The sequence below is a fragment of the Pempheris klunzingeri genome, chromosome 1 (assembly GCF_042242105.1).
Source record: "Pempheris klunzingeri isolate RE-2024b chromosome 1, fPemKlu1.hap1, whole genome shotgun sequence".
NCBI lineage: Eukaryota > Metazoa > Chordata > Actinopteri > Acropomatiformes > Pempheridae > Pempheris > Pempheris klunzingeri.
In genome coordinates this window covers 7822542-7838235 of record NC_092012.1, presented here as the reverse complement: position 1 = coordinate 7838235, position 15694 = coordinate 7822542, and the positions used below count along the sequence as shown (strand labels likewise).

The 15694-nt window shown below is 39.8% G+C and overlaps 1 protein-coding gene across 1 annotated transcript in view; it reads left to right on the top strand.

Moving 5' to 3' along the window:
* The first annotated feature begins 2085 nt into the window (after positions 1-2085).
* The window catches only part of uacab (uveal autoantigen with coiled-coil domains and ankyrin repeats b), a 39219-nt gene continuing 25610 nt past the window's right edge, over positions 2086-15694 (top strand). Inside the window, exon 1 of the mRNA XM_070856037.1 lies at positions 2086-2245. Within this exon, the coding sequence (XP_070712138.1) occupies positions 2198-2245 (48 nt within the window). The 5' untranslated portion in view covers positions 2086-2197. The remainder of the gene's footprint in view (positions 2246-15694) is intronic.

Sequence of the window (15694 nt, the reverse complement as noted above, 5' to 3'; positions counted from 1 at the left end):
TATTCAATAGATAATAGTTCCCTGGGTTTTTATTACAGAGGTGTAGTAGTTAATCTGAATCACTATAAATGCATCACCCACTGCTATTAACCATTTTGAGATGGGCTTGTCACAAAAGCCTACCAAATATAATAAATAAGTCTAAACCAAACTTAGATATTGTCATTAACATGACATTTTGATCTGATGACACAAATTTAGTTTGATATAAATATTTTAACTATTTTTAAAGAATCTTCAGAGCATCTTACATCAGCGGATGAAGTAACAATGTCTTTACTGGCTCAGGCTCAAATATGATTTTCTGTTGTAAATGCTCTTATACATAATGTGCAATGGCAGATTATCATCCTATGCTATTCTTTCCTATTCCATATTGATGAAAAATGGCAAGATGGAGCTGTTGAGGACAGACAACACTGTTAAGTGTCCTGTCCTTGAGTCCCTAAGCCAATCACTCAGGTGCTGCCTACGCACATTTTATGCACTGGTCTAGGTACACTTCATACACTTCATGGTAAATAGATGTATTCTCTGTACAGTGACTAACACAGTCGCAATAACACCACACCATTTCTAGCCTACATTTCAAGCAATTTTCCCACATATGGATACTTTATTGAAGATAACAGACAGTCGGGGGGAGGGGGGGTTCTGTTTGGAGTTTGCATGTTCTCCCCCTGCTTGCCTGGGCTCTTGCTGGGTACTCCGGCTTCCTCCCGCAATCCAAAGACACACAGGTTAGGTTAACTGGTGGCTCTAAACTGCCCGTAGGTGTGAGTGTAAGTGTGTATGGTTGTCTGTGTGTTGGTCCCGTGGTTGACTGGTGACCAGTCCAGGGTGTAGACCACCTCTCGCCCAATGTCAGCTGGGATTGGCACCCTGTAACCCTCTAAGAACTGGCAGTATAGATACATAGTCAGGTGTTTGCTTTAGGAAGTAGATTGCTGAGATAGAGATATTTTAGATGTTTATTTAAATCTGGAAATGGACTGTATTTTATTCCATGTAATAGATAACTCATAATACTGTTTGTATAGTTAGGTAAACTAGTTTAATCACCAGTATTATATTTATATTTAGCCGCAGATACATATAACTGTTTATATCAGGTAAGAAATGCAGAAAGGAAGGACGGTTCATTTATTCTTGGGGTTTATTGGAGGCTGTAGACAGATTCCATTCTCCTTGTCTCTTCCAAGTAATGGTGAATAAATAATTCAGCTGAAGTGATAGTAGCAGTAACTCATTGTAAAAAAGCACATCATTAAAGTGATAGTTTGGATTACTTGAAGTGGAGCTGCGTGAGATACTTATCCAAACTTAGTGCATTACTTACAGTAGATTGCTGTCAGCAAGAAGCAGACAAGAGTCACAAAGAAACACAAACAGAAAGAATCTCAGTGGCAGCACTGAGATCTAAGTGAAAGTAAAGTATGCGTGATTCCATTGTACATGACTGTGTAAGTTTTTATCAGCTGATATCATTTTATGGGTTTACATGTTTTGTGTGTACAATAATCAATAACATTAGCTATCAAATAGACCTAAATGGTGGGGTAAAAGGAATATTTTCTGCTTAAATCTGGACTAGACTAGCATGTGTTTTTAAGTGTGTGTTGGTTCTTAACTACAAGGTGGCCAAAGTACAGTATGATCAATATAACAGACAGGTTACTGGGTAACAGAGTGTTTGGGTGGTTATCATTATGTCATTTTCATGGCAGGTGTTATTTCCAGGTGGCGGACAGTAAGGTAAACAGTTTCTGTTGAAGTCTTTAGTTTGACAAATAGGTAATACTTATTTTTATTACAGGTTTTTATAGATTTATAGAAACTTCTTCCAGGTGTTACGGTCTGCAGGTAAGCCTGACGTCATGCCAGGTTTTTCCTGCCCTGTCCCAGGATGTCTCCAACTTCTCCCAACGACCGTTCACAAGGAAGTCCCGCCCTCCGACGTTGCCAATTGGATGAAGCGTCAACAGGCCCGCGCATATTTCATTTCGATTGGCTCTGCCGCTTGTCAATCAAAGTGCGAGCCGTTTGCGGTTAGGCGTCAGGTGAAACTGGCTCTCGTAAAGAAAAGGGGGACAGATAAAAACTAACTTCGTCTGGACTTTTCTGCGGAGTTTTTGTACTATTTATGAACTTATTCACCAAAGGAAAGTTTTAACACCAGGAACCAACACGTTACAAGATGAAGAGCCTCAAGTATCGATTGAAAAAGCACGAAGTTACCATCACAGTAAGTTGACTACTGTTGTTTTTTTCTGTGTTGACTAGTTAAGTTTTGCTAATATCCCCGTCTGCTAATACTGAATTAGCTATGATGCTAATGCTACACGCTGTGTTTCAGCAGCGGGGCGGCTTATTGTCTCAAACCCTGACCTCCTGTCCTAAACAACCACGTTAACCGCGGTCATGTTCCCACGGCGGCTGTGGGCTGGTTGGAAAACACACCACCACACTTTGAGCACCTGCACCTCTGCGCTACTGCTGGAAGTGGCCTCACACGGTTTTAATACACTGCATGCACTCAGGTTCAGGTTTTTTTTTAATGGCCCGGTCTTAATCTAATGCAGCTGACTTTGCTGTTGTTCATCACAAAGCGCGGTCAGGAGGAAAGCTCCCCAAATCAGTGCAAACGAGGTGCCTGTTCTCCTGGTTGATATCACTGGTAGACACTCGTGGTCTCCCCTGCCTCTCCACACTGGGAATAATCACGACCCCTAAAAGCTGAGGTTTCAAATTTTGACTTGTCTTGAATGCAGCAGGGTTTAGGGTGAATGCTCGGCCCAAATAAATTCAAGTTGATAAAGTACACCCAGTTAAAACTAATGCAGTTCTGCAGTAAGTGGAGGTTATTATGTTCCCTTTATGTTGAATCTGATTCAGACAAGGTGTTAAACCAGTTTTTATTACCATGTTTAAGGATTTGTTTGAGTATTTGTTGTGACATGACACCACCACAAACTATCAGTGATTATTTTCATTAGCTTTCCGCTTGATATGCACTGTACTATCTCATGTGACAGAGAAAAGTAGTCAATCCTCACATTTGAGAAGCTGAAACATGTGAGAATGTGTGGCATATGTGCTTGAAAAATGACCAAAACAATAGATAGATTATCGAAATACTTGCTAATATGTTTTCTGCCACACTCCGAATTGATTAATGAACTAATCCTCTCAGCTGTACCACAAACCACAGCCTCAAAAATGACCAAAAGTTGAATCAATACCTCTCTTTCAACTGTACAAAAACGGAACATTATAGACTCCATGAAGGTTGGATTTGTTTCGTAGCAGTTGTGTGCGTTAGTATAACCAAAGTGTGCAATCCTGCAACAAAATACAGACTATACAGACTAATATTACCTCAAAACCTCACATTTTCTCAAACTTTGTTGCAGTTAGCCATCGCGGCTCCATGACACTGTGGATACACTGTAGGTGCCTCCAGGAATGTTACAGTGATTTTGTTCTCAGGCGAAGTCTGCATGTGTTTCAGCCAAAAGTCCTGAATGAATAACACAGTGTAGAGTATCCATCACGTCTGTGCTTTTCAGCTTTATTGAATAACCACATTCTAGGCCATAGTGTCGAATTAATTCTTCATAATCCAGAAATTGCCTCTGAACTTTGCTTAATCAACAGTCATTATAATTCTGCACAGTTGAACATGCAGTGTGTGTGTTTGGCACTGCCCTCCGTATTCAGCTCCCACCAATTACCATGAGAAAGGCACAAAGCCAGAGGAGCTGTGTGTGGTAAACTATCTGGCCCCTTTTTTTAAAGGGAGGGGAAAAAGCCTTTCAGGAATGAAATGGTATTGTATCTGCGTTGATAGTTGTCTCAACCCTTCAGTCAGGAGCAGAGACATTCATTTAAAATGCAAACTAAAAAAAAGCCTCCATTGCCCTGTAGCATTCTCCGTTCTGTTGGTTTAAAAACTACCCTGGGAAAAGCTCGGGGTTAGCTGTGTTGAGGAAACAGACATTTAAACAAGTCTGATTGATGTTTTCATGACAATCCTATCACACTTCTCTGTGCAGGCAGATACCAAAGGGAAAAACAGGCCGATGCCTTTGTACCTTTACAGACATCACTGTACATCTAAGCTCCCTTTTAAATGTATTTAAAGGCATACTGCACCTTAGTTCTGATTTGTGTGCTGCCAAGCATAAAGGCGTAGTTATCATTCATTGTGAATCATCACCACATGTTCCAGTTCAATCCTGAGACCTTTTGATGTTTTTAAACGAAAAAGAAATTAATCATAGTCCGCACAGCGTTAGACTGACAGCAGTGAGTCTTATTTCAAATGTTTTTGATGCATGCTTCACTCATTGGTGCACAATGCCTGAGAGGTGAACTCACTCTCTCACTCTTTCCTGGTGGGGTGACTAATAATTCAGAGAAACACATCAGCATTTTCCATGTGGGAGAGGCGCAGGAGGAAACTCACTTTTAATATGTGAACAAAAAGAAATTGGCTAGAGAGAACAAATCAGTTGCTCCTCCACTTTTGGCACAGTGCACAGTTATTCTCTTTTCTAGTGGTTTCAAGTAAGAATTTATGGATTTAATTTGAATTCCTTAAACAAAGATGTCGTAAATTGCCTTTTCAGACTGGACTTTTATGTTATACATGGTAATTCCTCTACTTTACTGTATTCTGCCATTATTCCCCAAACAGGTTTGCCTATCAAGTATTGTCAACAAGTTATTTCAGCCAAGGAATGCTAACTAGGCTGCCAAACTTCCAAGGTAACTGAAAACTTAAAACGTGACCAGGATTCATAATGCCAAGGCATTCCCTCAATCCAAGCTGTAGATTAAAGACAGGATGAGGTCTGTAATTTGGGCTCAAGTTTGCACCACCCAGGGCTCCAGTTTCTATTATTCTCTTGTGTAGAGGACTATATTTCTGTTAAGAGTGATTAATTACAAGGCTTCTCATGAAAAGCATTGTCATTCATAATTGTCCTGTGCTCTCAATGGAAAGAAAACAAGGATTTATGATATTTTTAACATTTTGACAGAGAAAATGAATAACAAGAGCTGCAACTTTATAGAGTAATCTCTAATTTATTTTGATTAATCAATCAATCGTATGTCACGTACAAAACTTCAGAAACATCTTCAGATGTCTTGGTTTCTCCAACCAACTGTCCAAAACCCATTTAGAATGATATAAAACATTAGAGAAGCTATAACCACATCATTTTTATGTTTTCAAAAGATGATTATCAAAATAGTTGCTGATAAATTGTTGGTCAACTAATCATTTAGTCATTGCAGCTCCAAGCAGTAGAGCATGTAATAAATTCAAACAGTATAATCATTATTTCTTATCAACATAGATAAACCAAATGACTTGATAGGAATGTCTTCAGCAAATGTCGGAAGCTGGTAGGACGAACACTTTCCAAACATCTTGATTGGCCACAAATCCAGATTTCCAAAGCAAATGTGTTGGAAAATATTCCATCTTGAGCAAAAATTGGCGGTTCAGAGTTTGTATCTACAGAGACAGGAGCAGACAGGAGAGCTTTGGGAGGAAAGTAAGAGAAACTGGATTTCCTGGTTGGTTTTGAGATTAGTCTGAGCTGTCACACGCAATCGCAGCTTGTTGTCACAGCAAACATCTGCTCTGTCAGTTGGGGAACATGGCTGTGTTTTGTGTGCGCGGCCAAAAGACACTCTGTCGGACAAATATACTGGTTCATGCTTGGGAATACTGTACCTGTCAGTCATCTGTTCTGCAGCCCTCATGAAGTGAGGTCTTTCTGAGGCAGATTCTTTCACGATTCTTGGCAGACCACAATGAGAAGCAAGACTGTTGTCTGGCTTTGCAAGGCATTCGTTTCGCCATTTCGGAGTATTTATCTTGTTCCTGAGATCCAACTCTCAAGGGCTTTAGTCACATCATTCTCACTGGAACATGAACAAGCAGTTCTGTCATGAAACGTTCGGCATCAATTCTCTGTGCTGTATTGATTTGCTGTGCCTGGTGGATGTTCAGGGTAATAGGCTCTGAGTAATTGTCTGTTCAGCTGTGATACTCCTCCTGTGGTGTCCTCTCATAAGCTGCAACATATCATCAACAACATATTCTGCTGGAGAAACTACAGTGAATACAAGACGATGTTTTCAAAGTTTTGTTTTGCTTAGGTAGAAAATTGCAAAAGGTCGTTCATGTGTCATGTTAGCCAGTAGGGGTGGTGAAATACAATGAGACATTTGTCAGGATAAATTTTCATACTATTTATGTCGTGGTAGCTTTGCAGCTTAATGTTTCTGGTTGTATAAGATTATTGTGGGCAATGTTACAAATCAATGAGCTGGACTGTTGGTGTGTGTGTGTTTATCTGTGTGTGTGTGGTAGGGATTATTAGTGGTTGAAGAGGTCTTAAAAGGAATGAATGTGCCACACCCCATATGAACCGCTGGCATTTGGGTTAATCATCAAAGATGTTGGATTGTGTGCAGCTCTCCCTGTGGTGCGTGCCCTTACACACCAGCTGACTCTAAAGATCTCTGTTCACTGACTACGTTTCCAGACACATAATGATCTGGTTATGGCCAACAGATGGAGAATGGCATTATTCTGAATAAGATGATGATGAGTTCCTTGATGGACTGCACCATTAATATTCCTGTGTTTATTGAGATTTGTAGCTGAATATGTGTCTCCAGGTTATGTAACAGTGTCAGTTTTCAACGGTGAACAGCAGAAGTCTTAACAGCAGAATATCTTTGGCTTGTGCAGTAGTTGAATTGCATGGTAAGATCTGGGTTTGAATTCCTTTGTGTCACAAGAATGGAAACTCTAATAGAGTCATAATTCGCAACATTGCATTAACTTCATAAAAAAGAATGGTTTCCATGGTTACAGCTTATTTATATTTCTGCCTTTTACTACATTACGGTTGAATTATGAGTGTATATGTAACATAGCTAATGTGGGAGTATAATCAGGCATCTCTATTTCCTTAACCAGAGTTTTTATTGTACATTTCTTTTGTCGCACACGTCCAGGAAGTTCACAGTGAAGGATTAGCATTACTGGAGAATGGCAGTGCTGACACTACCTCTGAAGTAAATAGGGATCTAATTTCTTGCTCAGGAACACAGGAGGATTGTTTGGACCTGGATCCTCCAGGTGAAGGACTGTTCAGTTCAGTCTATTTAGTAATAGTTGGTTTAAAGGAGGTGAATTGCCTTCCCCTCGGTTTCTCCCTTACACTTTGTCTGTGTGATGTTATATACTGTTTTTTATCTCCTAAAATCAATCAGCAGCGGAAACAAGTTACGCACATAACATTGACATATCCTCACCTTTTAGGTTGTGATATGTTGTTGCTTATTACACATTCAGAACTTACAGAGCAAAACTATCATTCATTTGAGTCACATTTGTGTCACCCGGATGAATTAAGTTGAATTTTCACTCTGTTTTTTGCTCAGTCTCTACACACTCCTGAGGGATATGGCTGCCTCTGTAGCTGCTAAATGTTCACCAGCTAGTCACATAAATAATGAAAAACACACTATAAGAGCTGTGAGCATGAACCGGAAAAGTAAAGTTACAGACCAGACACCCAGCAATAAGCTTAAACTTGTCATAAAGCTCCATAAAGTGCAGGGGAGCTGCAGATCTAGGTGATAATTCTCTGTGGGGTAATCACTACAAGCAACCACATTGTCATTTGATAAACATCTACCATAAAATATCAGTCATAACAACTTTAAATTATTAAAGCGGGAGACACTGAAATGTCCGACTCTCTAGTCTTTTGTGTCCTACAGAACAAGAAACACTTGAAGATTTCAAAGATTGGAATTAAGGAAATGTTTGACCGTTTAATGACATTTCATAGACTAATCAAGGAAGTAATCTGCAGATTAATTCATAATGAAAATAATTATTAGTAACAGTTGATCCATAACCATGAAACTGCTGGTTTCATTTCTCCTTCCTGTAACAGAAAAGTGTCCACAGCCGTGCTACCTTTCATGAATTGGCAGTGAGGTTAGTTGTGTCAGTGGTATTTGCCGGTATTTTTAGGTATTGAGCTGCACTTGGTCAGCTAGTTGCTGTAACTCCATTTTGGTTTACAGTGTCGGTACTTTTTTGCTTCTTATTTTTTAACCATTGCATGTTCCTACAATATAGGATAGAGCATTTATCGAGGTATTAGCTGCCTCTTATGTCTACCCCTCCTTTCTATAGATGAGCCTTGTGCTTGACCATTGATTACATTACAGCTTTAAGCAGGTGTGACTCAAAATCAAAATATTGCACTTCCTGCTTCTTTGTGCTCTTGATCACACCTTTTCTTCAGCCTTCTAGCCCAGTGGGCATGCACCCTAAGGGTGAAATCTAAGAGCCTCCATTACCCTTGAAGTGGTGTTATTTTACAATGCAGTGCTGGGCTGGGATGTGTTGATAATGGCATGGTGGATAGAGGAGCCAGATGGAGCTGGACTGTATTGTTTGGAGGTTAAAACTCAGATTTTAATGTTGTTGTTGTTAGAGGTTTGACAAATCTAACAATTAACACCACAAGAACTGAACAGAAAGGAACAGAAACAGACTTAGATCCCTGACACCTGATATATATAATGTTTGAAGAGGTGATTGTTGTAGAAGTGTAAACTGTGAAAATGTCATAGCATCTATGTATGTATATGAATAAGGAAACGCTCAGCTCATTACAGTCGACAGAAGTGCGACGACTAAATATCTGAAGAGAAAAAAGGCTTTTTAGAATGAAGGTAAGTGTTTTTTTTATCATATAGAGTAGGGACCATATGAAAATGATAAAGAACTCTTGGGTAGGATTGCCTTACTTAAGATTCTACCAATTCAGGTAGAGGCATTCATCTAAGTCATCATAAATGTATTTTATAAGAGGTTACCACTTGAATGGAGATGGGTTTGATTGATATGAATTGCCTAATGGCATGGCTTCAGACTTTAGAATGATGATTCTATACTTTGAATATTCACTGAGTTGAGTTATTACTTACTGTTACGATCGGAACAAAGGAGGGGAGATGCACTCAAATTTGACAATTTTCAACTTAAATTTATTAAAGTAAATTACAACCCAAATGTACATTGAGGCGTGTAAATCCAGTGGTGCATGTGGATGTGTGAATGCAGTGGTGGATATGTAGTACATGCTGTATACATGCGGTATAAAAACAAAAGACTGCAATATGAAAATGAAAATGGACCGGCGTTGCAGCAGACAGTACACAGTCATGAGGCAACAGGCTCTAGGGCTGCAACACTTCCAAAGAATCACCTGGTATGTGTGTCTTTGTCTTGGATATCTTTGGTTTGGTTATAAAAAGCAAGATATCATTGGCATGTAAGGATATTTTGTGATTTCTTTCGCCAGCTGAGATTCAGGTGATATCTGGACTGTTTCTTATAGCTTCCATGAGGGGCTTGATGACTATTACAATCAGCAAGGGGATAATGGCACCCTTGCCTGCTTCCGCTGCCTGAAGTACAAGGATTGGCCATTGAAAATGAACAGCAGCAAGTGGTCTGTTCCCAAGTACACAATGTGTCTCCATCTCAATAGTGCTTAGAGCAGAAAGGGGAAAAATATGCCATTCAACTCTGTCGAAGGCCTTTTCTGGACCTTGTCAAGGTGTTAGTGTTTTATATAGTATTTTAAGTATGATTCTAATGTTGGCCTCGGTTAGGGATCCAGGTAAGATGTCTTTGTCAAATGATTCATTTAGCATCTCCTTCTCTGGAGAAGGACCCATAAGTTTTGACTTCTTTAACAAATTTACAGCTTAGGTGGTAGGAGTGGGACAAGAAAACAATCCACTTGAATTCACTCACATGATTCACTGAAGTATCGCTTTTTTTCTTTAAATGATTCCTCAATTGATTTTCAATCTAAAGCCTGAATCCATTTGGAAATATTTGCCTTCTAAGACAATGTACCAAGGATTCAAGATTTGGGGAGGACAGAGTTGACCCAACCCAAACCCTTAACATGTTTGTTTTTTTTGTGTGGGTCTCATCAGAACTGAGATCATTATGAAAACAAAAGATTTTGTTCCATCACCCACCTTCCTGCTATCACATGCTGAGGCTCTTAAAATGTGTGGGCCATTGCAGCTCTTTGGAGAGTTCTGTAATGGTTGACTGCTGTACATGGCTTGCTACCACTTTTCCTATAAATTACAAAACAGTAAAGGATAAATAGTGTGTATATATCTATTACCAAGTACAAATGTTTGAGTTATACTACATTTAAATATAATCATGGGTATTGTAACATGGCTGTAGTTACAACTTTCTGCTACATTTAAGATTGCTTTCACACATACGAACAAAATGTCTACTGAAGTAGAATTTTAAAAACTGCAGTGCTAAAGAAAGATGAGAAGTTTGTTGATGTATAATAATAAACATTACCCTGGTGTGGGAACTTGTATGTTTTGCAGCCTCCTAAAACCCTGAGGAATCTCTCTCAAGCTGCTGAACAGCCTTTTAGGCCCTGAGTACCTACTAAACTTTCTAAGTAGAAGCTTCCCTCAGCAAGTTTAAGCTTCTACTTGGAGACACCCAGCAGGTGTTTTTACCCCTCTCCTGGTAGGGGTGGGATTTGAAAAAAAATAAAATAAAATCCTCTTTCCCTCCCTCTCCTTCCCTAATTTTCAAATATTGCATATTGTTTGCTCCTTGGATTTGAGTTGGTATAGACTGACTGTTTCATTTGTGTTAATCCTTGGTCAGACGACGAAGCTCTCTCTGTCAGACTAAATTACTGGTCTGCTTGCAGGCCTGTCAGGAAGATGTTCATGCTGAACAATGGAGCAAAGATTGCTGTCACACATGAATACAAGGGATCAGATAGTCATCTGTTTCAATTTGTCATTCAAACACACAAATCCATTCATCCAATAGTGAACTGTACAGTTAGAAAATTGCTTTGTTGTCCCTCACTTCGTGGCACACACAGAATCAAAAGATTTCATTTCTGAAATGTGATTATTCAGAATGATTCACCCATTCACATTGTCCTTTTAGTTATTGTACCAACTTATTTTAACTTGAACAAAGATAAAATTCAATCTGTGCTTTCAGATGAGCATATGAATTAAATCGACTGAAAGGACAGCAGTCACTTCATCAAAACTAGTGAACCAAACACTTGAAGTATGAGGAATTACTGGCTTGCAAATGAGCTGAGATGGTAAATGATATGTCTTGGTATGGGACTAATGGTTTAAAGGTCCGCTAGTTGCTCATAGAGAGTGCAACATTATTTAATCCACAATCATGTATAGTAAAGCCATGTTAACATTAAAAAGGTTTATATCTTGTTTGCAAAGTTCACAAATGGTACTTCTAGAGGAAATAAGTGTCCAAAATATAAATAAATCAAATGGAGTCCAGCCATAGCTTTCATTAGCATAGTTTTTGATGGTTCAACATGATCAGGCTTTTATCGTACTTTAATGATATTCCTCATAATGACTGTGTTGATAGTCTTTCAATTACTGGGAGGCTTCAACCTTGTTTCATTACTGAACACTGATACAGTGTCCGTTTGGGGCATGGCTGTTCGTGCCGTTTCAGATAGGCAGATTGCTTGGCTCCCGGTATTGCTGCTTGCAGCGTTGTCTAGAACCACTCATCCAATCAACTTCATGCTTGATGCTGCACTCCCTTGGGTCCTCAGTAATACACCCACTAAGTGTAAACTTGAACGGATGAACAGTTCTCGAGACATGCACACGCATCCCAAGTAGAGCGGCACGGACACACACAACTCGGGAGAGAGGAGATATTTACTGTTGCCATCAACATTCTGTAAATGTTTTCTTTTAATATCAATAACAATCACATCCACTACACTGCATGTCCTTGGTCCCCCAACTATACACCTGCAAAGTGTATAGTAGATAAATGGTAAATGGGCTGTATTTGTATAGCACCTTTCTAGTTATTTCAACTACTCAAAGCGCTTTTACATGACATTCTCATTCACACATCATTCATAGATCAGATGAATGGTTGTTGAGAAGCTGAGACCAATTACTAGGAGCCTATGGAACCTACACTGATGTATGAAAGCAGCTTTAATGTCACAGCAGTCTGTCTGTCACAGTAGTTTTTGATTGTTTCTTGGGTGCAAGTGGAAATCTTGGCCAGATGGTGCCACTTTGGAAGACTGGGGGTCAGCAAAGTCATTAGGAGACCATGAATATTAAATGTCATGGCAATATGTCAAGTAGTTCGGATACCCTGCATGGACCAAAAGGCCGAGTGTAATCTCCATTCTGTCCCTGTTGGTGTTATCTAAAAAAAACAATTCAGTAGGTTTTCCTATATTATGGTGGATCTTACTGTATTTGTTCACATAGACATTTTACTGTAATCTCTCTAGGAGGCAATCTCTCAGACTGGATCAGCAGAAGTTTGCTTTAGGCTGGATGTTGTGTTGGCTGTCGAGTAGGTGGGAGCGTGACGGGCTGTGTTTTTAGGATTACTGTCTGGCTCCATGGGGGCAGCCATGAGGTCATCTCAGCAGTGTTATCCGTCTGTTCCCATGCAGCACCAGCGATGGCCGAGAACTCACTTTGGAAAAGCCACCAGGGAACACAACTCTGTGTGTGTGCGTGTGCGTTTGTGCGTGTGTGATGGCAATGTGTCTGTGTGTGCTTGTATCTTGTTTGTTTGTCATGTGTGAGTTTGGGGGACCATATAATTTGCTTTGGAAATCATCATTGTTGGGGGAGGTTAGCATGTGAGAGGGGGCTGTACTTGGGTGGGCTACAGCTGACATCAGCACACACACACACACACACACACACACTTACAGTCTGGCATGCTGAGCAACAGGAGCACAAAGATTCTGCTGATGAGGGACAAACTGCTGTGAAATGGCTCAGACTAAGCCTCTTCAATCTGTGCTCTGTGTGTGTTTGTATGTTTCTGTCTCTCTGCAGATTAGACGTGTATCTAGTTTATCAGACACTTTATCATACCTTTTGCCAGATTTGACTTTGCGAACCTCACAGTGCCCTCTGTTGTACAGAAAAACGCAGCATGAGACAGAAAGTAGTGGAGCCAGTTTCCACCTCTGGCTTCAGCACAATCTCAGAGCCCAGTGGCTATTGACGATTTAGCCTCTGGGGGCAAGAGCCAGTGTTTCAGGGCTTCCGGTGTAGCCAGCGGATATCAAATGCAAGACTTCCATTTCCATACATTCATCAATAACCCATTTGAATGCAGGTTTTTACATTTTAAAAAGTGTAATTGTCGTCAGACGATAGCAGACCAGTTCCGTGGTTTCATTTCGAGGCTGTATTCCTCTTTTTCCCTCCACATAGACTGTTTACCTGGATGCAAACAAAGCCCACTCAAACATGATTGGTCAATACTACTGTCCACATATGCTGAATACATTAGAGATTTTTCCAGGAAGTCCTGCTTACCCAGAACTTAGTCACAGTAAAGGACGGGTGGAGCATATGACTTGTTAGGGGCAAGTTACTACCTGCTCTGTATCTACCTGATCTTTATCTTGCACACATGGGAGTAGCGTGCTTGTGTTTTCTTTTTCTGGAGTTGGATTCCTTTCTTAGATTCTCACCACTGACTCAAATGTCATTTATTTCTTCACATAGTTTTAGTTTGCTCTTCAGAGGCCTTTGCATAAAGGATGTGGCAGATGTGATTATATGTTTACTGAATGTGTTATGTTGCATAACTGCTCGCATACTCTATAGAGGCTCTGAAAATTTTTTAACCTTTCACTACAATGATTTGTTACCACATAGCAATTGAAAGTATTATGCCATTATTGTGCAACCATTGTTTAATACATTCCATAACACTATGAGAAAATAGTATGTCAGTATAAGCATGTTATTACAAAACCACGTCCATTTGACCATCCCTCTAGTCACATTCCTCACCCTCCGTGTTTGTGTGTGTGTGTGTGTGTGTGTGTGTGTGGACTTGCTGGCCAAACAAGCATCATCATCAGTATTTGTGCCCAAGTACCAGCATGCCTCAAGAGTCCCTTGTTTATCCAAATATGGGCATGCAAGACAAATGACTCCTGTGGTGTTTCTCCTAATATTGCCTCATCATTTTCTTGAGGTGAGATTAAAACAACAGTCTTCATTCTTCACGATACTCCCTTCAGCCCCATAACATTAAAGTACCACTAAAACATGTACGAACAAGGGTGGTAGAGGCTCTAATTTTCCTGTCTGTGTCTCGTTTCTCCTTCTCCCCAGCATATATTTCCTTTTTGTTTCTCATGGCAATATGCTTATTTTAATGGTATGTCTTTTTTTTTTAAACATAGGTCTTAAAGAAAATCCCTCTTTTTATTGATTTCGTTGAGTGTTTCTGCAGTATTGTTCTAAAAAGTTTCCTTTCTAGCTGAATGGGAACCACTTCATAGCCCTGCGGCTCTCCGTCTGCCCTGTTCCTCTTTTATCTCCACATCATCAGACCAGCTGGAATAATATCAGCCATACCAGCAGGCATCAGTCAAAGCCCATATCCCTCCTTGTTTTTAATTCCCCTGCTCTGGGACATTGTTATTTCAATGATAGCTATTAAAATGTGTCGGCAAAGCTGCTGACATTTTACAGGAAAAAAGGTGTTTTAACCTCATAGAAAAGCTACAGAACTGGTACCTTCATAATAATTCCAGTAATTTATGCTCTAAATTGTTTTTGAATTGATTCATTTCCTTTTAAAATTTCTCCAGCTAAATACTAATGTCAGGATGCTAGCTTACAGGAGCAATGCTGACATGCTAATGTTTGGAGGGTCTAATGTCTAATAACTTTCACTCAAAGATACATTTTTGGTCTTTTAATGGCACCATATGTGTGTTTTTCTTTTGTGTCTTTATATAACTTACATTTCCACTACATTAGGAGCAGGCCTGCTTCATTCAAATGGCTGATTGTTATTGTTCTGAAATTGGAAGCTCATTTTCAGGTTTTTTCTCTTTTGAGATGAGTCATTTTTAGGAACTCACATTGAGGGTACAGTATAATCCTAGCATAATGGATGGATGAAATGGAGGTCATGTCCAGATTCAATAATGCAGTTTTTCAGGTATGAACAACTTGGCATATCTCTTGTGAATTACACCATTTCTTTCTAGTCTTTCTAAAACTGTCTTTCAGTAACTATATAATGGCGTCCCAGTTGTTCATGACCCTGCAGAGATTGCCTTTACTGGGGAGTTGGCAGGGGCAAAGTTCACAGGGTTTGGGCAACTGGAGAGCTGATATCCTGCCTTGGCAGCGGGTGTCGGAAGTAGAAGAAAATAGCAAGGAAAAGCTTTGGCCTCTGGGTCATAAGTCGTCTAAAATTGTGTGACCCAGCTGCTGGACAGACAAGTCTCCAGTTTGGATCTATGGGCAACACATGTGAGGATATCTTAAGAGGGTCTCCAGGAAACTCCCTGTTATCCACTTTACCACATGGATTTTGGCCTAGTTTCAACATGGACGGGCTTAACTCAAGTATCATAAAACAGACCTATGGTATCAGTTTTTGAGGGTAATCTACTCTATGCAGATTTACACACAAGCATGTTTTTTGTCTATTCTCTTTGAAATTTCCTTCTTGTATTATAGCAACATATTACGATAATAAGTGCCTTGAAATTGT